Source organism: Pan paniscus, chromosome 7, assembly GCF_029289425.2.
Source record: "Pan paniscus chromosome 7, NHGRI_mPanPan1-v2.0_pri, whole genome shotgun sequence".
In the NCBI taxonomy this organism is placed as follows: Eukaryota; Metazoa; Chordata; class Mammalia; order Primates; family Hominidae; genus Pan; species Pan paniscus.
In genome coordinates this window covers 54,349,741-54,376,679 of record NC_073256.2, presented here as the reverse complement: position 1 = coordinate 54,376,679, position 26,939 = coordinate 54,349,741, and the positions used below count along the sequence as shown (strand labels likewise).

Sequence of the window (26,939 nt, the reverse complement as noted above, 5' to 3'; positions counted from 1 at the left end):
TTCAGGGATTCAGTTTCTTTCTGTTTGAGTTTTGGAAGGGTGTATGTATCTAGGAATTTATCAATTTCTTCTACATTTTCTAGTTTATGTGCACAGAATTGTTCATAATAGTCTCTGATGATTATTTGTATTTCTGTGGGGTCAGTGGTAATATCTCGCTTGTCATTTCTGATTGTGTTTAGTTGAATCTTCTCTCTTTTCCTCTTTATTAGTCTAGTAGTCTATTTGATTAATTTTTTCAAAAAGCAACTCCTGGGTTTGTTGATATTTTGAATTTTGATGTGTGTCTCAGTCTCCTTCAGTTCAGCTCTGTTTTTGGTTATTTATTGTCTTCTGCTAGCTTTTGGATTGTTTGCTCCTGGTTCCCTAGTTATTTAGTTGTGATGTTAGGTTGCTAACTTGAGATCTTTCTAACTTTTTGATGTGGATATTTGGTGCTATAAATTTCACTCTTAACACTGCCATAGCTGTGTCCCAGATATTCTAGTATGTTGTATCTTTGTTCTCATTAGTTTCTAAGAACTTCTTGATTTCTGCCTCAATTTCATTATTTACTCAAAAGTCATTTGGGAGCAGGTTATTTAATCTCCATGTAATTGTATGGTTTTGAGTGAATTTCTTAGTCGTGATTTCTAATTTGATTGCACTATGGTCTGAGAGATTGTTATGATTTCAGTTCTTTTGCATTTGCCAAGGAACGTTTTACTTCCTATTATGTGATGGATTTTAGAGTATGTGCCATGTGGTGATGAGAAGAATGTATACGCTGTTATTTGTGGAGAGTTCCATAGATGTCAGTCAGCTCCATTTGATCCAGTGCTGAATATCTTTAATTTTCTGTCTTGATGATCTAACACTGTCAGTGAGGTGCTGAAGTCTCCCACTACTATTGTGCGGGAGTCTAAGTCTCTTGGAAGGGCTCTAAGAACTTGCTTTATGAACCTGGGTGCTCCTGTGTTTGGTACATGTATATTTAGGATAGTTATATCTTTTTGTTGAATTGAACCCTTTAACATGATGTAAATGCCTTTGTCTTTTTTGATCTTTGTTGGTTTAAAGTCTGTTTTGTCTGAAACTAGGATTGCAACCCCTGCTTTTTTTCTGTTTTCCATTTGCTTGGTAGATTTTTTTCCATCCCTTTATTTTGAGCCTTTGAGTGTCATTATGTGTGAGATGGGTCCCTTGAAGACGACATATTAATGGGTTATTTTTTTCTTTTCTTCTTTCTTCTTCTTCTTTTTTTTTTCCTTCGAGATAAGGTCTCACTCTAGTTGCCCAGGCTGGAGTGCAGTGGCATGATCTCAGCTCACTGCAAACTCGACCTCCTGAACTCAGGTGATTCTTCCAACTAAGCATCCCAAGTACCTGGGACTACAGGCGTGAGCCACCACATCTGGCTAGCTTTTTTGTATTTTTAGTAGGGATGGGCTTTCACTATGTTTCCCAGGCTAGTCTTGAACTCCTGGTCTCAAGCAGTCCACTTGCCTCAGCTTCCCAAAGTGTTGAGATTACAGGCATAAGCTGCTGCTCCTAGACAGGTCTTGGTTCTTCATCCAGCTAACCACTCTGTGTCTTTTAATTGGGGCATTTAGCTCATTTATACTCAAAGTTAGTATTGACATGTGTAGATTTGATCCTGTCATCATGATGTTTGCTGGTCATTTTGTAGATTTGTTTATGTGGTTGCTTTACAGTGTCACTGGTCTATGTACTTAGGTCTGTTTTTGTAGTGGCTGGTAGTGGTCTTTCCTTTCCATATTTAGTGGTTCCTTTAGGAGCTTTTGTAAGGCATGTCTGGTAGCAACAAATTTCCTCAGCTTTTGTCTCTCTGAAAAGTATCTTATTTCTGTCTTCGCTTACAAAGCTTACTTTGGCTGGATATAAAATTCTGGGTTGCGGTTTCTTTTCTTTAATAATGTTGAATGTTGTCCCCCAATCTCTTCTTTCTCATAGGGTTTCTCCTGAGAGATCTGCTGTTAGTCTGATGGGCTTCCCTTTGTAGGTGACCTGACCTTTCTCTTTAGCTGCCTTTAACTTTTTTTTTTTCCCAACCTGAGAGAACCTGATGATTCGTTTCTTGAGGAGGAAGAATTGTGAAGCATCTTACTGGGGTTCTCTGCATTTCCTGAATTTGAATGTTGGCCTCTCTAGCTAGATTGGGGAAGTTCTCAAGGATGTTATCGTGAAATATGTTTTCCAAGTTGCTTACTTCTCCTCATCTCTTTTAGGGACACCAATGAGTCATAGCTTTCATCTGTTTACATGATACCATATTTCTCGTCAGTTTTGTCCATTCCTTTTCATTCTTTTTGCTCTATTCTTGTCTGACTGTTTTATTTCAGAAAGCCATTCTTCATGCTCTGAGATTCTTTCCTCTGCTTGGCCTATTCTATTATTAATACTTGCGATTGCAATATGAAATCATTATAGTATGTTTTTTTAGCTCTATCAGGTTGGTTACATTCTTTTCCATACTGGCTGTTTTGTCTGTCTGCTCCTGCAATGTTTTGTCTTGATTTCTATCTTCCTTGGATTAGGTTCTGATGATCTTCGTTCCTATCCATATTCTGATTGCTATTTCTGTTACTTCAGCTATCACAGCCTGGTTCAGAACCCTTGCTGGAGAGGTGCTGTGGTTGTTTGGAGGAAAGAAGGCACTCTGGCTTTTCGAGTTGTCAGAGTTCTTGCATTGATTCTTTCTCATCTTTGTGTGCTTTTCTACCTTCAATCTTTGAGGTTTCTGACCTTTGGATTTTTGTTTTTTCTTTGTTTTTGTTGTTGTTGTTGTTGTTGTTGTTGTTGTTTCTTTTATCTTATTTGATGACCTTGTGGGTTTGATTGTAGTATAAGTTACATTCAGCTGACTTGGCTTTGTTTTTGGAAGATTTGATGGGGAAACACTCAGCTCCAAACTCCTGGACTGTGTGCTCTAACTCTGGGGAACTTGTTTTGGGCCCTGACTTTGTTGTCTGGCTCCTTGAGGTTAGAAATCCACTGTGTTGGGAGGCCAAGTTGCAGCAGCTACAGCAGAGTGCTAACAGGTGCCAGGGTGCCTGCCTCCTTGTAGGCATTCACCATGGTGGCAGAGGGAACACAGCTAGAGGGTGTGGGGGGCCCTGCTGGTGACTATGTGCATGGTCAGGCTGAAGGTGGAGTTGGTTTGGGGGCAGGGTTCTGTGGTTGCAGATTTGGGAGCATTCTCTATGCCCTGCAAGCAGGTGTGGCCACTCAGAAAATGGGAGGATCTGCTGTTCTCTGCACAGTGTTAGCACAAGGGTGGGACACTGGCAGGAGTAGGTCTGGCTGGCTCTGTGCCTACCTAGGCTCCATCTGCAATGGAAGTTGGTGGGGAGAAGAGGTGTGGACTGCACTCCCACCCACTGGTGAGGCAAGGAAAGCAAAACCTGTCAGTGCAGACACATGACAGCAAAGTGATGTGGGGAGTAGCCATGGGCCCTAGGGTAGCTGCAGTTTGGGAAGGGAGCATGTGGTCTGGTTGGTGGCCATAGGGGACACCCTACTGGAACTCTCTGCCAGTCAGACATGGTTCACCAGTGCAGAAGCTCTGGTGCAGGGCCCCCAATTCTGCCATGCTAGCAGGTGTGGACAGGCTGGAGCCCTGGGATATGCCAGCAGACCAAGGGGTGCTCAGATTGGAGCAGTCCCTTCTGATGGGCAAGACTGCCCTGCAGAGTTCAGGTCTGACAGTTTCCCTAGCGTTAAAGTCTCCTATGGAAGCAAGTCAAGCCTAGGGGGATAGCCATTCCAGGCCATGCTCCACTACAGACAATCTTGCAGTAAACCATCTGGGCTCCACCTTAGTTGGCTTACTGCCCCTACCACTTCTTTAAGGCTCTCCCTGCCAACTGAAGTGTCCCTGGTGGTCAAGGGGTCTCCTCCTGCTGGGATTTCAGAGGTCTGTGGCAAGAGTGGTTTGCTACTTGCCAGTTCAACTCACCTGTTCCCCCTGAGCCGCAGGGACCCAAGAATGAGTCCTGGTTCATGGTAGCCTTGTGCAGTGTACCCAGCTTTCTCTCCCTTCAGCCCAGCTTCTGTGTCTTCCTTCCATCCCCTCTTAGTGCTTTACTTCCAAAGATCTGTTAGGAGCATGCAAGTCATCTTGGTCCCTCCCTGGGAGCTGTTCCCCCAGGCTGTGTCTAGCCAGACATCTTGCCCTCCCTCCTTACATTTTTAAATGATTGAAAAAACCCAAAAGAAGAGTGATATTATAAATTCATAACATTATAAGAAAATCAAATTTCAACGTCCATAAAGTTTTCCTGCAACACAGCCACACTTCTTTACATATGCTCTATGACTACTTTTTTGTTATGATAGTAGAGTTTAAAGTTTCAGCAGAGACCTTGTGGTCTGTAAGGCACCTAATATGTTTACTATCTGGCCTTCCAAAACAGTTTGCTCAATCTTGGGCTAGGGAATGAAAATCTATTAAGTGGGAGGGACCAAGATCTCATCTTGAAGGAAAAGAGGAAAACTGATGAGGGTTTGGGAAGAAAGGATTTATCAAAAACTGGAAAGAATGTCAACAAAGAGAGCTTGGAACTATTTGCATTTCAATGAATGCCATGGATCATAACTATGAGAAGCTTTTAAGATTCCTTAAAAGCTCATCCTAGTTTTGGACAGCTCTGTAAAAATTATGCTCTCTATACAAGAAATATAAGACTCTTGTAGTTTCTGCAGAATTGGCCTTAGTTCTACTACTTGGGACTAGACAGAACAGGTCTAATTTGTCTTTCATGTGACAGACTTTCAAATATTTGAAGACAAATATCAAGTCCCCCGAGTCTAATTATATTGAAAAGAAAAAAATATATAGGAAAGAGAAAAATAGGGCAATTGGTACATGTCAGTGATTAATGAAGCCTCACACATTGAAACAGACTTCTTTTATACCTCCTACAGGCTAACCACATTACAATGACTATGAAAAACAATTCTCAAACAAGTTCAGGATTGGCAATTGCTTAGATTTAGAGACAAGGATGGAGAGTAAGAGAGGCCATATGACTTCTATCTTCCCTTAGTAGTTACAGATGTCAAATTACTGATGTTGGTAGCAAGTATAAACCAAAAATAAAATTATAAGCCCTTCAACCATCTGAATGGACCCATCCTCTCAGCAAAGGCATTCCAAAGTTAACCTGAAAAATTAGTTCAGGCTATGATCGGAAGGGGGAGCTGGACATGCCTCATTATATTCCCCTCTCTTTTGAAACTACTGATAAAATAGACTCTCTAAGTCTGATAAGAAACATTTACAATCTACTCTCTCTAAAGCCTGCTACCTAGAGGTATCATCTGCATGATAAAACTTTGGTCTCCACAACCGGTTATCTTAACCCAGACATTCTTTTCTATTGATGATAACTCTTTCACCCCATTGCCAATCAGAAGACCTTTAAATCTACTTGTAACCTAGCAGTCCTGCTCTGAGTTGTCCTGACTTTCTTAACTGAACCAAGGTACATATTACATGTATCTGTTGATGTATTATGTCTCCCTAAAATTAATAAAGTCAAGCTGTACACCAGCCATTTTGGGTACATGTCGTCACGACCTCCTGAGGCTGTGTCATGGGCAAGTCCTTAACCTTAGCAAAATACACTTTCTAAACTGATTGGGACCTGTCTCAGATACTTTTGGTTTACACATAAAAAAGAAAAAGGCCTGCCAATTCTTGGGGTAAAAGAAGGGGGAAAAAAACCCATAGAATTTACTTGGAAAGTTTTTGAGAGATGATACACAAATAAAAGGCTCCCAGCAAATTTCCAAGACACACAGCATTGTCAAGAAAAAGTTGCTGAAGACTTGAACATACACAAAAAAGGTGGAGTATTGGGTGTGCCTAGCTGACCTTTTAGGATTATCTAGTTCCATGGGGGTATACTTCTTTGACCTTATTAACTTGGTTACATTATTAGTTCTGCAGGGGTAGAAGTTAAATGATGGAAAACTGAAGTCATGCAAATGTCTCTTGTCCATAGAAATGCAAAGGAATTTTGTTCAGATACAATTAATTTCCACTCTGGTAGGAAAAATAACCCGAGTTTTATTGCCCTATGAGGTATTCACATGTAGATTGATATTCCCTATAGATAATTTTGTATCTATTACTACTCTATATGATATAAGATCTTAAACAGTTTTGCCTCTATTACCAAATTCACTTCAGAATTCTTATTTACATATACATGTATGTATATAGTGTGTATGCACATGTTTATCTGTTCAAATTCTTCTTTGAACTGATTTTTAACATCAACTTCTTCATAAATAGTGAATGAGGTAAAGAAAATTTTTGTCTTTTTTTATATTTGCATGTGTGCCATGTTTTTAACAATTCAAAAACATTTCTTTTAATATAAAGATTTATATCAATGTATTCACTACAAAATTATTTTAGACATAAGAGTAGGTTTCTTTGCAAAGTGTTGTGAACCCATAAGTATCTGAGACAGGTGTCAATTTATTTTGCCATCTTTAAGAACGTGCTAGTGACACAGCTCCAGGAGGTCCTGACTATAAGGTTTTTTTGTTGATGTTAATGCTGGAGGGTATAATGAGGCGTGTCTGACCCCGTCTTCCACCACTGCCTGAATTAGATTTTCAGGTTAACTCTGGAATGCCTTTGGCTGAGAGGAGGGGTCCAATGAAATGGTCGGGTCATTTTATTTTTGGTTTACACTCTTTTTTATGTATTCATTTATTCTGATTGCATCAGGAAGGAAGTCTGGAGAAGACGCTAACGTGTCTGGACCAACTGTAGTGTCTTCTGATGGTTCCCAGGAGAGTTGCACAGCTTAGACTTGCATAGCGCCAAAAAGCTATGGCATGTAGAACTCTTTCATTGTATACCTTGGTTGTCTATCCTTTAGTAGCCCTAAATTCTGCTTTTGAATTAGGAAGACTTTCTGAACTACACACCTTATGGCTGAAGAAACATCAAGGCAATGTATTTTTAAGAAAAGTAGCACCCCATAAGTAGACCTAATTTAAACCCTGCCACTAAGCAGTTTTGTAATCTTTGCCTAAGCCCTTCATTTCTCTATTTTATTTTGTTAAATAAGCACATTACTACCTACATCACCATGCTCTAAAGAAAATTTATAGACATAAACCAAGTAAATGTTGAAATGTATAAATAAGTGCATAAACCAAGTGAACTTTTATTCAATACATTAATTAATTTATTCCATTTTAGTGCCTACTATTATAGTGTTCTTTATCTCTGCCAAGGTAAATCTCTAAAGGATTCCCTTTTTTTCCAGGGCATCCTTATCTCTTGTACTATACTCTTCGCAAGGGTCTGTACATCTGACCCATCTCCCACTCTTCCCAAATTTTGAAGTCCTTTTCCAGTACCTTCAGTCATCAGCAAAATGCTTTATATCCTCATAAATTTCTGTTTCCTTCTTTTTTGCTCTTACTGAAACCCAGATCTTCCCTAAAACTACTGTGGCCCTTTTAGGTGGTTGCTATTTTCGCTCCTGTGTTTTCTCTACCCTTGGAGGTGGGGTAGGAGTTCTTTCTCCTTCTCGTTTCCATTTCCAGATCACTTTCCCTCTTCTCTCCCTAATATTTTCCATTTTTGATGCTCCTATTTTGAGGTAATGCCACCCACTATCTCTCCTGGTTGCGATCATCTGATGCCTGTCAGTTCCCCTTGTTCACAGAAGAATTAGCTCTGGCTCGGTGTCATTCTCTTCAGCATGCTTCTGTTCTAATTTTTGAAGATTTTAATAAACATATAGATGATTTTTCTACCTCCCCATTCTTTCAATCACTTGAATTTTGATTCTCCAATGACTTTATCTTTTACAATATCTCAGCTACTTACCATCATTTTTATAGACCAGTGGTTCTCAACTACAGGCAATTTTGCTTCCAGGAGAACATATGGGAATGTTTGGAGATGTTTTTGATTGTCATAGCTGGTAGGTGCTACTGGCATTTAGTGGGTACAGGATAGGGAAACTGCTAAATATCCTATAAAGCACAGAACAGTCCCTTACAACAAAGAATTTTCCAGCCCCAGATGTCAATGAGGCTGAGATTGAAAACCCTCCCTTACAGGCCTTGTTTACAATGAATACGCCCCTCCACAATCACAGTTTCAAGCATCTCACTTTGACTTCCTTTACAAAAGAAACAAAGAAAAGATCTCTCTTCTCATTACAGAAAAGCTCCTCAAAAGGATGGATTATATGTGCTGGCTCCTTTTTTCTCTTCTCATTTTTTTTTTTTTTTTTTTTTTTGCTTGAATCTACTTTAAAATAGGCTTTCCGATACCATACTCCATCTAAACTGGTCTTGCCATGATCATAAAGAATGTCCACATTGCTAAATCCAAGGGTCACTTATTAATCCTCATCATACTTGACCTATCAGCAGCATCTGAGACAGTTGATTATGCCCACTTCTTTTTTTTTTTTTTTTTTTAGACAGAGTCTCTCTCTGTCACCCAGGCTGGAGTGGTGCAGTCTTGGCTCACTGCAACCTCCTCTACCTCCTGGGTTCAAGCGATCTTCCTGCCTCAAGCCTTTTGAATAGCTGAGATTACAGGTGTGCACCACACCCAGCTAATTTTTTTTTTTTTTTTTTTTTTTTTTTTTGAGATAAGAGTCTTGCTCTGTCGCCCAGGCTGGAGTACAGTGGCACTATCTCAGCTCACCACAAGCTCCGCCTCCCGGGTTCATGCCATTCTACTGCCTCAGCCTCCCAAGTAGCTGGACTACACGTACCCGCCACCACGCCCGGCTAATTTTTTGTATTTTTAGTAGAGACGGGGTTTCACAGTGTTAGCCAGAATAGTCTCAATCTCCTGACCTCATGATCCACCCGCCTCAGCCTCCCAAAGTGCTGGGATTACAGGCATGAGCCACCGTGCCCAGCCAATTTTTGTATTTTAATAAAGACGGGGTTTTGCCATGTTGGCCAAGCTGGTCTTGAACTCCTGACCTCAGGTGATCCGCTCATCTCGGCCTCCTAAAGTTCTGGGATTATAGTCATGAGCCACCATGCCCAGCCCATGCCCATTTGTTGTTTGCACATTCTTCCCTTGTTCAGACATCACCCTCCTGATTTCCCTTTTACCTCACACGCTACTCTTTCCCAGTCTCTACAGATTTCTTCTCATCTCCTGAAGGTCTTAATTTTTGAGTGCCTCAAGGCTTGGTGGAGTCTCATGATTTTAAATACATGTATATGCACATGTGTATCATTCTTCAAATTCTTCTTTGAACTGATTTGTTGTAACGTCTTATCAACTTCTTCATTAGTGAATGAAGTAAATAAAACTCTTGTCATATCTTTTTTATATTTCCGTGTGTGTGATGTTTTGAACTCTTTGAAAACATTTTTCTCTTAATAATATAAAGACTTGTATCAATGTATTGTCACTACAAAATTCTTTTAGACATCAGAGTTGGTTTCTTTTCAAAGCACTTGTGAACTCACAAGTAAGTGAGACAAGTCTCAATCAATTTAGAGAGTTAATTTTGCCGAGGTTAAGAAGGCACCTATGATACAGCCTCAGGATGTCCTGACAACACGTGTCCAAGGTGGTCAGGGTACAGCTTGCTTGTATATATTTTAAGGAGACATGAGAGTTGTCTGTATTTTGGCAACTACCAAGTATATTCCTCTCCCTTGAGCCTTAAACTGATAAGCCCAGATGTATAATCCAAATGTTCACTTGGATGTCTGATAGGTGCTGTGAACCTCAAACACACAAAATAGAGCTCCTGGTCTCCACTTTCCTCAAAACCTATCTCCATAAAACTCTATCCCAGGTAGTGGCATCTCCATGTTTTTGGTTGCTTAGACCAAAATCTTGGAGTCATCATGGATTTCTTCCTTTCACAACATGTATCTGTTACATCAGCAAATTCTGCCAGCTCTGCCTTGAGAATATATCTATGATTCAAACACCTCTGATCACCTTTACTGCAATTGCCCTGCACTAACTCACAGTCGTCTCCTGTGAATTACTACAGCAGTAATCTCCCTGCTTGCCTCCTTCTTCCCCGACATATTCTCTAGTTGCCAGTGTGATCCTGCTGACACAGCTCAAATTTCTCCGATAGCTCCCCATTTCATATGGAGTATAAGCTAGAGCCTGGTAAGGCATCTATGATCTACCCCTTCACTTCTCTGAACTCACCTCCTACTATTCTCTCGCTCACACTGACCTCCTTGCTGCTCCTTGAATAGGTGCACCACGCTTCCACCTCAAAGCCTCTACAGCTGCTGGTTCCTTGACTTTGAATCCTCTCCTTCCAAGGGTCTTCCTGGTTCACTCTCTCATCTCCTTCAGGTATCTAGTCAAAAGTCACCTTCTCAATGAGGCCTTGACTGACAACCCTATTTAAAAATACAAACCAATGGCCAGGTGCAGTAACTCATGCCTGTATTCCCATCTGTCTGGGAGGCCAAGGCGGGAAGATGGCTTGAGGCCAGAAGTTTGAGACCAGCCTAGCAACATAGCAAGACTCTCTCTCTACAAAAAATTTTTAAAAATTTAGTTGGGTGTGGTGGCATGTGTCTGTAGTGCTAGCTACTCAGGAGGCTGAGGCAGGAGGATCGCTTGAGCTCAGGAGTTGGAGAGTTGGATGCTACAGTGAGCTATGATGGTGCCATTGCACTCCAGCCTGGGCAACAGAGTGAGACCCTGTTTCTAAAAACAACAACAAAACACGAACCAAATCACAACCCCAGATACCCTATTCCTCTTTTCTGCATCTAACTTACTCTGTATTTCACTTTGTATTTAGCCTTTACCCTGTCTTTCCCCACAAGAGTGACATCTCTGTGAGAATGGGATATTTATTTTTGTTTACTACTGAATTTCCATTGTGTACTACAGTGCTTCCTCTATAGTTACACTCAGTAAAGGTTATTTTAAAAAATAAGCTCACTGAAAGCAGCGAGACAATAGAAGGCACAATTAAATGTGAATTGTGTTTTCCTGTTTGCCTAGATTTTAAAGGACAGTAAAAACACATGATAGTTTGGGCCCATAAAAGCCTAGAATAAGAAGTGTTAACTTTTATCTCTTTCAATGATAAAAACAAATATGTAGTTGACTTTAGGATTTTGTATAATTTTTCACTTAGGACATGGCTAACCACACACACATATTGATGATCTTTTTCAGTCTTTGGATTTTTAAAGATATGATACTAGGAGAAGAGATTACTTGTTTCTCTGGCTATTCTAGCTAAATTATTCAGCCTAGGGATTGGAGATGAAGGAACAAGTCATGGTCATTTAACATTTTTTATGTGTATTTCTAACAAATTGCTCTAAAATAATTAATTTCTAGTCTTTTGTTTACTCTTTGACAGTCAATATACAATTCCCATTCTGTTAAAACACGTACCTTCATAGCACTTATTAGACTACAAAGCTTTTTTCCCCCTTACATACAGTATTTCATTTGACCCCTGCTGTAGCCAAATATGGGAAGTGTGGCAGGATATTCATAATGCTGATTTTACAGAGGTGAAAACCGAGATTCAAAAAATGAAATGAATTGTCTGTGACTCCACTGGTAGGCATGAGAGCTGAGATTAGAACACATGTCTTCTCTTCCTATTTCAGGCTTTTCCCACTTAGCTGCACAGCATCTTTTGGATGGCTGGACACCTAACATTCCTTTTGAAGAAATGACACATTGAATTTTGCTCTGAGCTTAGAGCAAAATTGCAATGACCTGATACCAGTTACTTAATCGCTTATAAACATGCCTCCAACTTTTTAAAGAAGTAGTCTTTATAAGGTTTAGCAAAAATATAACTAATTCTTACAGTTTTAAGGATGTATTTCTAATGAGTTACAAAGAAACATGGTTAAATCAAGCATTCACAGGCAAGAATTATAATGTTAAAAAGGTTGCTGTGGGCTTATATGTTTAAAAATATGAAATTTTGTAAATTGCAGAGAAATGGGTGGATAGATAACAAATGTAAGAAAATCTGGACTAAATTAATTTAGCATGGAGCACACACTTTATCTCATATATCTTTAGAGAAAACATACACCAAAATGTGAACTCTGAGATGTTACTACAGCTCATTAAGTAAGAGTTAGGCGATGATAAATACTTGAAAAATGCTACAAACAGTAGCTGCAGTGGAGTGATTAAAAATGCACATTCACTTCTCTTTTCCTCAGTTTCTCCCTTTACAAAATATGAGCAATAATTGTACTGCTTTCATGTGATTGCTAGGGGAGTAAAATGAGTGAATTCATATAAAGTGTCTAGAATATTGACTGCACTGAAAATAGCTACCATTATTGTGTTAAAGCCTTTGAGAGATCGCACAATAAAGAAACCTCTGTAAATGAAATTAACTCATCCTTTTCTAAACATGGCTAATCATGTCTGATCAGAACCTAACAACACAGAAGTTTGGGGAGTGCTACTGTAGAAGACTCAGGGTTGTAAGGACTAGAGGCATGAAAATAGTCTGGCTGCCTCTCTTAAATAAAATCTTCATTAATTGCCAATGCTAATCTTTCTGTTTGAATGTTCTTCCTCTTTTATTTTTTGTCTGACAAATTCTTACTCATCTCTGATGAAGAAATTGAAACCATGGTCCCAGTTCTCTATCCCTTCATGTATCCACACCCTTTACAATGTGATTTCCCAGCAATTCTCATCTAGAGGTGGATTCTATTTCCTTATCCCTTGAACGGGCAGGTCTTGTGGGTTGTGTTAGCCATTAGAATATTGCAAAAAAAATGATGATATTCCAAGTGTAGGCTTCACAAGAGACTCCACACATCTCTTTTTCTGCCTTTACCATGAGAACACATCCGGCCTAGCCTATTGGACCATGAGGCACAAGGAGCAGAGTGTAGTCCATCCTGTTGTCCTAACCAAGGCCCCAAATGTAGAAGGAGCCTGATCTGGAAGAGCTAGCCCAGCTCAATCTTTTAATTAATTGCAGTTACATGCCTGAATCCAGCTGAGGTCAACCGTGCCAGGTTTAGATCATGAGGACCTCCCAGCTGAACCATACATTTATGTGAATAATATATGGGTGTTATTTGAAGCCATAAATTCTAGGGTTTGTTGTACTCTGTTATTCTAGAAGTCGCTTTATTAATAGACCACCTTTAGGTCTTAGCTCAATGGCAGCTTCTCCATGGAACTTTCCCTCACACAACACAATCTGGTTTCAGTGTTCCTCCTTTGTTTTATCTTAACGGTGGTGCTTCCCTTTTTCCTAACACTTTTTGTTGGATGGTGTAATAATCTCTTGAGTTGGAGATAGTGAGCTTCTTGAAGGCTGGGTTAATGTCTTAATTGTGAATGTCTGATTGTAGCAGAGAGGTCTAGCACATAGCAGATGATAGTGCTTGCATAACTCTTTAACATTTAATTTGTGCAAAAACTCATGGTTTTAAGGCCCTGGTGTCATCTGAAAACCAGAGAATGGATCGTCTCATTGGTGGAGCACTTACTTTATGCAGGAACACTAACATTTAGACAAAATGTGATTTGTCTTAGATATGCCTTAAACATGCATTTGCCTCATCATCAACTCTAAGTTCTTTCCTAAAATCATCCTATGTGGTATAAAAATATGGGACCTTACTAGAGTATTTTTAACTCACTTTATGAAGCATTAACCTTTATATTAGAAAATAAGTTGCATTTCACTTAATTCAGCGACAGTAAGATATGTTTTTTTTTTCTTAAATAAATTTTAGGTATCAGAAAGATACTAACATTGAGTACATTATTGGTCCTGCTGTAACCTCACTATGTGTATACAACGAATGCTCCAGGATGTCTCTGTTCAGAAGCCCAACTAGCCAGAAACAGTTGTAGATGTGTTTATGGTTAAAATAGTTCTTGAACACTTACTTTATGCCCAGTGAACTGGATATGATTGTCATCTTTTAGAGACAGTCTCTTGGCCAAGGTCACAAATCCAAAGTGGGACAGACTCAGGATTCCCATCCAAGCCTATCTGCTCCCGAACTCATTCTGCTAACTACTATGCATACCACCTCTCTAAAATAAGATGAAAGTAAGCCCTCACTGACTGTTTACTAAGGACCATGGAGTGTGCTAAGGGCTTTACATGAACCCTTTCATGTAATCTTTAGACTTTGGGGAGAATATACAATTCTCTTCTTATCCCTATATTATAAATGAAGCAGAAATGTTAAGTATCTTGCCTGACATCAAGTGCAAAATGATTGAGTCAGGACTTGAACCCAGACTCTGCTGTCATGGAGAAAATGCTAAATAACTTTTGAGTGAATGAGTTAACCCCTGTCAGAATAAAATCAAATTCTAACAAATGTTCACTATATAAAAAAAGCATTAATTCATCCAAACTAACTTAATCCATTCAGAATTAGTTCCTAACTCAATAAAGCAGCTTTTAAATGAAGATTCAAATTTTTTTTGAATAGTTTATTACAGGTTCAAGCCAATCTGTTACATTTTCATCCAGATGAACTAGTTACATCCAGATCTTTATGCTGGCCACATGATTCTTCTAGTTAAAATCTATTTTGAGGAACTCAAATTGGATTTATTTGCTCTAACTATTCAAATAATTCTGAGATTTTGGGTCTGGTTTTGCATAGCTATAACTGATTTACCTCGTTTAAGTCAATTTCAACTAATTTTCATTAGGCCTGTATATTAAGTATATTTTAATTAGCATTAAAGCTCTGCCTAATTTAAAGTGGTCAGAAAGAACTGTTGGAACCACACACAGCCTCTTTGTGGATATTCTTATCTGTCGCTGTAGTCCCATAAGAAAAAGAATTACATGGTCAACAGGGCTTAGGAAGTGCTGCATAGACTCCCCTCCTTCAGATCTATCATATACATAAATGTTTTCTTTTCTGAGATGGAGTCTCACTCTGTCACCCAGGCTGCAGTGCAGTGGCGTGATCTTGCCTCACTGCAACCTCTGCCTCCTGGGTCAGGCGATTCTCCTGCTTCAGCCTCCCAAGTAGCTGGGATTACAGGCATGTGCCACCACGGCCAGCTAATTTTTGTATTTTTTTTTTAGTAGAGATGAGGCTTCACCATGTTGGCCAGGCTGGTCTTGAACTCCTGACCTCAAGTAATCTGCCTGCCTTGGCCTCCCAACCTGCTGGGATTACAGGCATGTGCCATGGCGCCTGGCCATCATATACATAAAGGTTTTCAAAAATGTAGTGTAGAGAATATTTCATTTTACTTCATAGCTTTTAAAACTTAATTTGAAAAAATAAATGTTTTTATATGGAAATGGTATTTTTTAAAAAACCGGTTTAAATCAACTTTTGACCTTTTTAAAAATTATAACTAACTAGTTTAAATAGACCAGAAGCCATCTTTGGGTGGAACATTCTAGTTCAACTGGCTCTGGCCTGTTCTCTAAGTAGTTATGAGTAAATTTGGGGGAGCTCTCAGCATTTTAAAACCTCTTAAAGCAGGTTAAATCAGCCACATGTCTTTGGAATGTACAACAATGTAATTATTAACATTTTCCCACAGAAGGGCAGAAAATGTTCTATACAGTCTGGAAAAATAGCCCAAGCATTTTGAGGAATAAGGTGATTGGTATTCCAGTATTCCAGTTATGGTATGGCCATGATGACCTTGGATTGTATGAAACTATATCCTAAGGAAGTGTGTGTGTGTGTGTGTGTGTGTGTGTGTGTGTGTGTGGTTACTGGCTGGGGTGGGAATGTTAGAAGACAATCTTCTTGCTTCCAGTAGCCTCACAACACTGCCTCACTCTCAAGGCTTGAGCAAGAAATTTGGTTCCATATGTTAACAGGTATTTGGAAATTGTCCTTTCGGAGAGCATTCCCTCTCCTGCTAGGACATGGCAGGAGGTATACAAATCTCATCCTCATCGAGATTTCAAAGTGCCACTCATGTAGTATCCTAAAATGTCAATAAAAGACTCTTTATTCATAAATAACTGATATGCAGTAATTTACGTCTGTACATTTATCTTGAAAAGTCTGTAACCATCCAGTTTTTTTTTTTTGCAAACTCGACATAAAACATCCAAACCGTCCATTTTGTTCAATACAATATAACACAGCTGTTTGGCATTACCAAATATATATGTATATATATTTATAGATATGTACATGTGCTGAAAAAGAAGCCAGTGCAGCCTTTTCTAAGAAGTCCATCCAAGTTTACTGTACAACATTCAGAATTTACATTGATAATACAAGGCACAAAAAGTGTGGTATGAAGCCAAGGCTATGCTTCATTCAACCTCTCTCCTCTGGCTTGCTCAGTCCTTCAGCTTCATGTCAAATTAAGTGTTCAGCCCTGCTTTATTTTATTTTATTTTTTGGCTTTGAACACATCAAATAAAAGTTGAGAGTGGTATGGGTTTGAGATGTGAATCACTTGAAAGAACACCCCCACGCACCTTCCCAAAATAAACAGAAAAAAATGAAATCTGTTTTAAAATCTTCATGCAGAAATGGAGGTATGCAAGTACTCATATTTTTTGAGTTTGGGTCAGAAGAATGAGCCAGTTTTCCTTTAAATGCTTAGGTTGGAAATGTTTCTAGGTTGAGACTTCCTGGAGTGTATGTACCAATCAGACATGATTATGAAGAATGGGTAATTCTGAGTCTTTATTCCAATTTGGAAAAGGAGAACATTGTTCTTCCAACCAGAAAATTCCCAGATTCTGAGTGCTTTTCCACCTTTGTATAGAAAAGTTTTGAATGGTAGTGACCTACATAATCTAGCCATAAGCCTTGGAGAGTGTTTCTGATTGAAAGTTTTCAGTTACCCTCTGCTGAGGCTTATATTTCTGATACCTGGCATAGGGTGCTCTGTCTCTCAGCATCACTGGAACTAGTTAATGGAGGGATATTGGAATTATTAGGTCTATTTCTGATTGTAATGTCTGTGTTTCAGTAATGGGGTCATAAGGCATGATATTCTGCTGACAAACTCCCCTCAAATATTGTCTCTCCCTTCTATGATTCACCAGAACCATAGTTAAATCTCCACCTACAGATATGAAAATTTAAGAGAATTATATAATTTGGCCAATTTTGGGATTTGAGTGTAAACAGTGCTTGAAATTAGTGAAATACTTTTTAGGGTTAGCAAAACTGGAGGCAAAAGGGCATTTCCATTGTAATCATGCCTTTTGTGGAAGTATTTTGACACACATTCCCATTCATGCAAAGAACTACCTTACCAAATTTAGTAATATAGTCTATAATTCAAAGCTATAACTAACTTTTTGAAAAATAAGTAAGATGGAGCCCTGCTGAACTCAATATTAGTAGTGGGGAAGGGAATTTTTAAGCTTAGGCATAACCATGAAGCTTGATGCCTTTTTTATCTTTGGGTCAGATGGAGGGCGGGTGCTAGGACATGAAGTTTAAATGTTACTGCCTTAGGTCCACCTCACGAGGACATTCCCAATCCATGATCTTCACAGCAAAAGGAAAAAGCAATGAGTAGCTGCTTCAAAAACCACAATTATTCTATGTCAGTTAAATTTCCTACTTCAGATCACGGTACTACACACTAGTGACTAACGGCCAGGTCTGATTTCCATCCCCTGTTACTTTTCGAAGAATTACAGTGTACAAGTTGACATTTCAATGTCGTGAATGACCCTGGAGTGGGGATGTGAGGAGTTCATGGTAGACACTGGCTCTCCTAGAATTGCTTTTGTAAAAACACCACATGCTGTCAATACAGCCAAACAGCTTTGTAACGGCAGCTTTTGAAAGAGTTTGGAACGTAAAAACACAAAATATGCAACACGTCTAAGATTAGTAACATTTTCACTTTTGTGACATTGGACAAAATACATTTTTGCTTGTAGTTCAGGAAAATTCTATGCAGACAAAACAGTGGAAACTACGGAAACGGTGGTCATTCAGCTTTTGGCTAAAGCATCGATTTTCAAATACAGCACTATGGCAACTAACACCAAAGGCGAATAAAATTGTGTCATTCTCTGTAGGCCAACATTTTGCTCTCCCATTTGCTGTGGCCATCACCTCTAATCCAGTCAATGAGAGTTACTGAGGATTCAAACTCTGCAATGTTTCATGAGGAAACAATGACAATGGGCCACAGACAGTGGGCCGGAGAGGAAGATTTCTCAGCTCCTTCATGATTCCTGTGACCTTTACAGAGACCTCTGCGAGAACTTTGCCTTCAATACATCTGATAGCTATATCACTCAACACATTTACAGAGTGCAGAGGGACTAAGAAATTGAAGAGAAAATGGCTAAAAGGAAAAACAAAAGCATATCAAGAGATTTTATAACATTTTGAAATTCACAGGTAAATTTGCCAGAAGTTTGGCAGTAGAAGATATTATCTAAAACCAATTATCCTATTTTAATCATCTACATTTGTTTATCAATCCTGATGCTGAGAATGTTTCTCAAGGAAAATAGTTGCAATAAATCCAGAACTTTTAATCCAAAGAGAACCCTGTTTTAGTGATCTGACTTAACATCCCCTCCCAAAGACAACTGAAAGAAAAATATAGAGACCTCGGCAAAAGACACCACCTGCAGTTGGAGATAAAAATAATAATTAAAAAGTTCTTCTCTTTAAAGAGAACTGTGTCAATTCTTTTTCATCTCTTACAAAAAGGCCAATAAAATTTTTGTGGGAGTACATCTGAGTTTTATGAGACTTCCTGCACTGGTAAATGAAGTTTGCATTTAAATCCATAGAGCAAGCTTCCTTTTGGCTTAAAGGATTTTAATGTAAACCAGTAAGAATGTAGAAGCAATGTTGTAAAAACTGTAAATTAACTTTATGATGCTACAGTCTGGTGAATCTGTGAAGTGCACCATTTTGGTGGCATAATTTAAAGCCATATTTAAAGCATGACTATTGGACTTAAATGCCTTTGAGGACTGAAAGATTTGGCATTGAGTGTGGGATATTTTTGTAAAAATTTTAAGTAACTTACCAAGTACTCGAGGCCACTTTTAATTTTGTTTCATTTTGCAATAGGACAATAAAATGTCCAAATTAAGTGCTTGGATAGATGAGTAAATCTCTTTCAAGAGGGGTATTTGTGTTGTGATAGGCACATATTACAATAGGACTAAATTTAGGTCACAGTGAATAACTAAGTTCAAGTGTAAGCTCACTTTTTATCTGATCTGCAATTCTACCTCCTCCACCACACCTTGGTCTGTAAATCTCACAGATGTGGGTTCTCTTTGAAATTGTATTGTAACATACTGTGCAATCCTGACATGCAGTGACCACAGAATTTCATACATTTCTATAGAAATCCTATGTAGGATCCTAGCAGCAATAAGTAAAAGAAACATAAAGAAGAAACAAAACAGGCTGAAGGATGAATTTGATTGAATCTTAGGCTGAAGTCTGAGGTGAATTAAGTTAACTTCCTCCTTTGTTATCCTATATGATATGATGTTCAAGTTGTTTATAAAACCCAGGCCAAAGGAAAAAAAAAATCCATGGGAGGTAACTCCAGACATTCAGGGACTGACAATAATCTTGTCTCATCTTAAAATAATCTAGATAGATTTGAGGGAAAATCATTTAGAATTTTCATCTATTTAAAAATACTTAAAATGTATCAAACATCTAAAAAAAAAGACCTATGTAGATTCACAGAGTAGATGAAACAATTATAATGCCAATTAGAAGGGAAGAGGGAAAATGCTAAGGACAGTTTAAAACAAAAATCCTCCAAGATGGATTCCAACATAAGCTCTATAATGTGCTTTCTACAAGTTTTTACTCAATAGTGAATGCAGATTTCCTCTGCACACCACCCCATGCCAACCAACTTGTGACTGGTTGACCATCTACTTCTCTTTCTCTTTCAGAAATTCTATCAGTGATGCCAGATGATTTACATTTTCATGCTGTTTATCTATTGTTTCCTAGAAGAAATAAATAAGTTAAGCACACTAGCAAAAGGGTGTTTTCCTGATCTTGACATGGTATTGTGAAAATATGCTTGACAGTTCTAAGATGATTTCTTTGTCCTACATCATAAGCCTTTGGTTCCTGAGAAAAGCGAGATGCTTTTGAATTACATGTAGCAAAGCCTTCTATCTAATATAGGGGACCATACGTACCACATGTTAGTTAGAGAAAATAGCCAACACATTCAAGAGTTCTTCCATGCCTTACCCATGGTATCACAAATTCAACTCATCTTTAGGCCTTTTTCACTTGGCATGGAGATTCACAACATTATTATTATTATTTTACAAGGGATCTACAAAAACGTTGTTTAAAAAAATGGATCATATCCCAACTGCCAAGTACTCCCCAACTCCCCACCTCCCCCATTCCCTGACTACTTTTTATTCGAATGTAACCAACCTCTAAGTAGCTGACTAGCTGCCTTGTGGTTCATCTGGGTCCTTGACTTTGGTTGTCCTGATTGTGAATAGCAAGTTAAAATATCCACCAGAAGATGAGCAAGAGCAAATCTGTTCACCTTTAGTCTACCAGGACATCTTGTCAAAAATAATTTAATAGGATAAAAAGATGGAGTAAAGTGATAAGATGAGGGTCATGAATTATCTGTGGATTTCAATCTTCCACAATATCACTGCCTCCTAATGTAAAAAAAAAATCATAGAGCAATAGCCATATGTTAGTGGTTCTATAGAGAAAGCATATTCAGGGAGGCTGAATAGTCACAGGGTGAAGGCTTCCTGAATGATGCATGTGGTTTCAGGGACACTGTGGTAGAGGATTCCTCAAGTCTATTTACTCAGATATCATTTAGAGCAAAGACTATCTGCTAATTTCCCAAGAGGCAAAATGAGGATCACATATAGCCTTACTGAGAGATTTTGTGATGACATAGTACCCACATGTTAGACAATTTCAAGAATCTGGATTGAAAAATGCAGTAAACTCATTTTCTTATAACAACAATGTTAGAGAACTAGATCAACACATGTCTCCTAGAATTACAGCTGATTTGAGGCCTATGACATCTGCAGTTCATGTGTTTTTGAACCTGCTTTAATCTCTCCTGTCCCCATATCCATGTAATAAGCTGTGTTCTAATAGCACTCAGCAATTTGAGTGGCTTAGATGGGAATAGAGATGGTCCCACTTTGTTGTGTTAGAAAAAACAACTTTCCGTATTGACAAGTTTAATTATGCTCCTTGATACCTCTCTACTGCAAGGGGTAAGGAAGAGGAAGAAAGAATAAGGGTAGATTTGTCTCAGGAAAAAAGTAAAAGGTGGAGTACACTATAAGAACTAGTTTGTGGTCTGTCTTACCTCTCCATTGTGTCTCCATTAAGTGGCTAGAAGAGACAGGGAGCTGGTGCTGGTGTGATGTGCTCAGATTCTAAATTCTAAATGCCCTCCTTGACGTTGTTGAAGTCATACAAATGGGTTGGCAACCCTGTTTCACGTCTAAAAGCCAGTTTTACAATGATCTCTGACATCACAGATGCCAGTTGGTAGAAAACTCTGACAATCTAGTACCAGCATCAGCTGGCCCTTTGGGGCACATCATTAAAAACCTATTTCAAAGCATGCACTTAATCAATCTCTGCCTTCCCAGCATTATCATAGCTCATCTTTTCCCACAGCTACTTCTGCCCTCACTTTTATCCTTGCCACTCCAAATCTGAGGAGTTAACCCAAATGTGGATTCCAAGGAGATAGTAGAGCCCTCTTATATGTAAGAGAGCTTGTACTCTTCCCTATTAACATGTTTTACCTATATAAAATTTAGTTTCTTCAACAGGGGAATCTCACTGATTATAAATGAAGGCTGAATTCCCCCAACGCCACTGGGCAGAAAGCGGCCTCTTTCCCATTTAAAGCAAATGTCCCCAAGCTGGCCATCACTCTGTCTCATGGGAGGAAGTGGACTAGAGTCCATTTTGCCTGCTGTAGTTGAAGTCGGCTTCATCAAGCTGGGATTCTGAAATGTTTGAGAGTTTCATGTGTGTCCTCCCAATCTCTTCAAGGGCACAGGCCAGGGAGTCAAGATCACCATCATGCTGATGACGAGCTTCCCACAGGTTCAAAATGACAGCAGATGGGCTACTTTGTGTAGCGAAATAAGATAAATTCCTAGATGGAGAGAGTTAAACACAAAGAACAAAACGAAACATGAAAATAAAGGAATAAACACTGATCACCATAAGAGAATTAAAAATGAATTTTAATAGATGTTATTATAGTAGGGATAAAAAGCTATAGTAAGGCAGGTCTGGGGCAGTCTAATTTGTATCCCAGCTCTCAGTTGAAACTGTGCTGTGGAATGTTACCAATAACCTTATCTCCCAAGTCTTGTTTTGTCTTTCTTGTTTGTTTTAGATACAGGGTCTTGCTCTGTCACCCAGGCTGGAGTGCAATGGCACAGTCATAGCTCACTGCAGCCTTGACCTCCTGGGCTTAAGTGATCCTCTTGCCTCAGCCTCCCAAAATGTTGGGATTACAAGTATGAGACACCATGTTTGGCCCCAAGTCTTTTGGGTCCTCACTTTCCTTGAACTCTTTGTGTGTGTGTGTGTGTGTGTGTGTGTGTGTGTGTGTGTGTGTGTGTGTGTTTTCTTCTTGACTATCCCCTTGACATGCTCTATTTCGTTAGTTTATGTCATACTTTCACTCATTCCTATTTTTTCAAAATATTTGACCCCTCTCTACTTTGGCAAACATAAGGGCTTTCAGGGTTTTACCTTTGATTTCTTGTTGTTCTTTCCTTCCTCAGTGGGCTTATATACTAAATGGAGTAGTTATCAAACAACATAGATAGTATTGTAAATCTATACCTCCAGTCTTTAAGTTAATGTGAGCTAATTACAGATCTCTAAATGGCCTTGGGATTGTTCCAGTTACAGATGCCTCTAGCTCCACAAACGCAATGCATCAGAAACTGGTGTCTCCGTGCCTCCAAACTGGTCCTTCTTCTAACTAGAACAAGTATCCCAGTATTTATAACCATCTTTCTAATCTCTCACACTAGACCATTTGTTTTTGATTCTTCCTTTTATATTTTTTTTCTTTTTAACGTACTCATCAGCTTCTCCGTTGCTCTCCATGTTTACTACCTATACCTAATTTATACTCTGTCACTTTATGGTCTAAATCACAGCAAAATCTTTAGTTTTTCAAAACTTGAATATACTCTGCATTCTAGTTCCTCAGTCATGAAATATCTACTCTAGTTGTCTTCAATGACTTCCTTGGTCTGGCCTTGATCTAGCTATGGATATTGATATAAATATCCATAGCTAGCTATGGATATCCCTATCTCATATATATATATATATATATATAGTCTTTTCTCCCACTCAGTCTTATTTTGCTCTTTGAGCCACTGACCCTGACTTAGGTAACACTTTGCTTCTTGCTTTAATTTAATCCATTCAGTTCACTAGAAAGGTCCACTTCGTCCCTTTCTCCTGTTTATCAAGATCATACGCACCCACAAATGGACAAGTTTAATTATGCTCATTGATACCTCTCTACTACAAGGGGCAAGAAAGAGGAAGAACGAACAAGGGTAGATTTGTCTCGGGAAAAAATGGTTCAGTTTTTTGTGTGTGTCTCAATGGTTCGAAATCCCAGTGGTGTTTGGCTGTGTCCAGTGGTTCAATTCTCATCTCCTCTTTTCCCAGAATGATTTATGTCTTCTCTGAACTCTTTGTATGTTTGTACTTAACTTTCATGTGAATAAAATGCTTATCTATTTCGTGTGTGTGTGTGTGTGTGTGTGTGTGTGCGTGTGTGTTTTCTGCCTTCCCAATTTGACCACAAACACCTGAAGGGTAAGGATCATATCTACTGATTTTCTGAAACTGCTACAGCACTTATGATAATACTATGATAGGTGTTTATTCAACATTCTTCAGCCAAGTAATTGATTCCTACAGTGCTTTTTAAGATGGCATGGTGTCTTCAGTAAAAGCATGGTAAGCTTTAGGACAGTAACTTTTCTATGACGAAGACAAAGACAACACAAAAGATTACAGGTCACTGTTCTTCATAGGGACTTTTACAGTAAGGATAGAAATGTCATCTCTGGTAAAATTCTGATGAGTTGAAAAGATTTTCCAGAACCAGCCAAGTATTTCCTATTTTGAGGATGGTATTACTTTCCCTTACCACACCCAGCTTATGGTCACAAAGAGGACTGATGTAGAGTGGAGCATTCAGACTACAGACAAGCTTTTAAGGACGCGTTGCCATTTATAAGAGCCACAGATGCATGCACGCGCACACACACACACACACACACACACACACACACACAGCAATTCTGAGTGAATAAAGTGCTGTTTTATTCAAAGGTCTTAAGATCCTGTTTACAGTCAGTTGGTTGCCAAACAGCACTACAAGTATGTTCCACTAATAGACATCTTTAATTGTGAAATAGAAAAGGCCAGCTTAAAAACATTCTGTCTAGTTTTTCTTTTTGTTTTTCTTTCCTTCCTCCTTTTCTTTTTTCTTTAATGGTTATTCATTTCTATACTAATAGAAATGGCAAAGCAAATCTTGCTTAAGTAGTTGAAGGGATCTTAGTTCCTCTTATTTAAGAAATTTGTTTTGGCTGAGTGTGGTGGCCCAGGCGGGAGGATCACTTGAGGCCAGGAGTTCAAGACCAGCCTGGAAAACACAGCAAGACTTCTGTCTCCACAAAAATAAAATAAATTAGCCAGGGTGCAGTGGTGCACACCTGTAGTCCCAGCTACTCAGGAGGTTCCAGTAGGAGGATCACGTAAGCCCAGGAGTTCAAAGCTGCAGTGAGCTATGATTGTACCACTGCATTCCAGGCTGGGCAGCAGAGTGAGACCCTGTCTCAAAAAAAGACAAACAAAAAAACCGAACAACTTTGTTTTGAATATTGGCACTTGTTCCTTGTCATGTAGAGATGTTTGTAGGGAAAGTTGCAATATCTTCCTATAAACACTGTCACCAAAACCCAGGTAGAAGGCACACTGAAGGAACAGCTGGGAGAGAGGCAAATGGAGAGACGAGGCCTGAGTGGACTCTGGGTCACCTGTATGACAATCTTCTTTTATGTCCATCATGAGAATGATGACCATGGACATTCTTTTGTTTCTAGCATGGGTAAATGATTCTTTATGATCTCTATTGTTGTTTCAAAAACAACAGCTACAACAAAAAAGCAGCAGTACTTTCTCCTTATTAAGGATTTATAGTTACATTTTGTATTTGCTATCAAACAACGATGAACTTTTGCCCTATGGGAATGACTAGAATCTTTGTGAGCCTACTACCTTAAAAGTTAACACTCTATTCTATACCAGGGGTTGACAAACTTTCTCTGTAAATGACCAGATAGTCAATGTTTTTGGTTTTGGGGGCCACATATGGTCCGTGCTGCTGCTACTCTACTCCGCCTTGGTATTGCAAAAACAGACAGAAACAATATGTTAAGTGAATGAGCGTGGCTGTGTCCCCATAAAACTTTATGTGGCACACTGATATTTGATTGATTGTCACACAGATTTCATATGTGGCACAATATTACTCTTTTGATTTTTTTTCAGACCATTTAAAAATGCGAAAACCATCCTTAGCTCATGGGCTGTATACAAGCAGGTGGTGGGCCAGATGTGGCCTGCAGGCCACCATGCTGACCTCGCTCCTCTGCTGTCTTATAACCTAAAGTAGGTTTCCATAGCTAGTAGTGATTTGAAAGAAGATCAGGCTGAACTTCCTGCATTTGAAATAAGCAACTAGATGGCCAAAGTTGCTGAATCTCTAGCTCTATGTCCTGCCTCAGGCACTCTGAGAACTTTATCCTAGGTAAATGTTTGGGGATCTTTGACATTTCAAGACATGACAGGAACACCAGGGCATAAAAACGCAATAACAGAACCTTTAGAGAGGCATAAAAACTAGGTTTTGAGGCTTCTAATGAATCATTGTCTCAACACAATATTAAAAATATTCGTGAGTACACCTGCCTCAAGAAAGAGAAGGGCTGGAGAATGACTCCTGCCAGTCACATGGTTCTGAAAAGTTCTGCAAATGTCCTGATTTGTGGAATAGGCACCCACGGCTAAACGAAGCTGAATGATCAAAAGAGGCAGAAATCTAACTCTCTTGGCACAGGTCTCTGAGCATATTGTAGCAAGTGAAATGTGCTCCCCAAAGCAAATTTTAAATTTATTCTTTGAATTTGCACAAGCACATTCAGCACAACATAAATCTCAAATTCCACTTAATATATACATAGAAGAATGTATTGGCCTTATTAAAAATAGTAGAATCAGTTTTGCAGTTAACAGACATCCTATTGTGAGAAAACATTTAAATGGCATTTTAAATGCCATTTTCAAGGCATTATAAATCTAAGTACTACGAATGTAACAAACCACACAGCTCATGCACCCAGAAGGTCGCAGTAAGTGAACAGAATGTAGAGGAGGGGTCAGCCAGTAACAGGGAAGAAAGTTTCATTATTGGGAAATCAAAACTTAAGCAGGGAAGATGAGAGGGTATAACCTTATAAGGGGGATAATAAAACTTAGGTGACATCCAGGAAGATTGTTCCCATAGTACTTGGCCAATGAGGAACTGGAGGAGGGACTTGTGTACTAGGAGATAAATTACCTGCTGTAACTGCCCTGGGTATGCCTGCCTACCAGACACCCGATCTTGCAAGACTGCTATTAAAAGTCTTACTTTCTCTGTTCTTTGTGCCTCTGAGTCTATTCTTTGTGTTTGGACGGGTGAGTGTGTTTCTCACACTATTAAACTACATTTATCTGTTTACAATAGAATAATATATAGGCTCGGCGTGGTGGCTTACACCTGTAATCCCAGGGAGATTTGGGAGGCCGAGGTGGGCAGATCACCTGAGGTCGGGAGTCTGAGACCAGCCTGGCCAACATGGTGAAACCCCCATCTCTTCTAAAAATATAAAAATTAG

General features: G+C 39.0%; 1 protein-coding gene across 8 annotated transcripts in view; it reads right to left on the bottom strand.

Moving 5' to 3' along the window:
- Window positions 1-15,930: 15,930 nt before the first annotated feature.
- UNC5D (unc-5 netrin receptor D) overlaps window positions 15,931-26,939 on the bottom strand; it is a 557,242-nt gene continuing 546,233 nt past the window's right edge. For all 8 annotated transcript variants that reach the window (XM_003830743.6, XM_008956162.4, XM_008956161.4 and 5 more), the window contains one exon: window positions 15,931-22,105. In XM_003830743.6, the coding sequence (XP_003830791.3) occupies window positions 21,901-22,105 (205 nt within the window). In that variant the 3' untranslated portion in view covers window positions 15,931-21,900. The remainder of the gene's footprint in view (window positions 22,106-26,939) is intronic.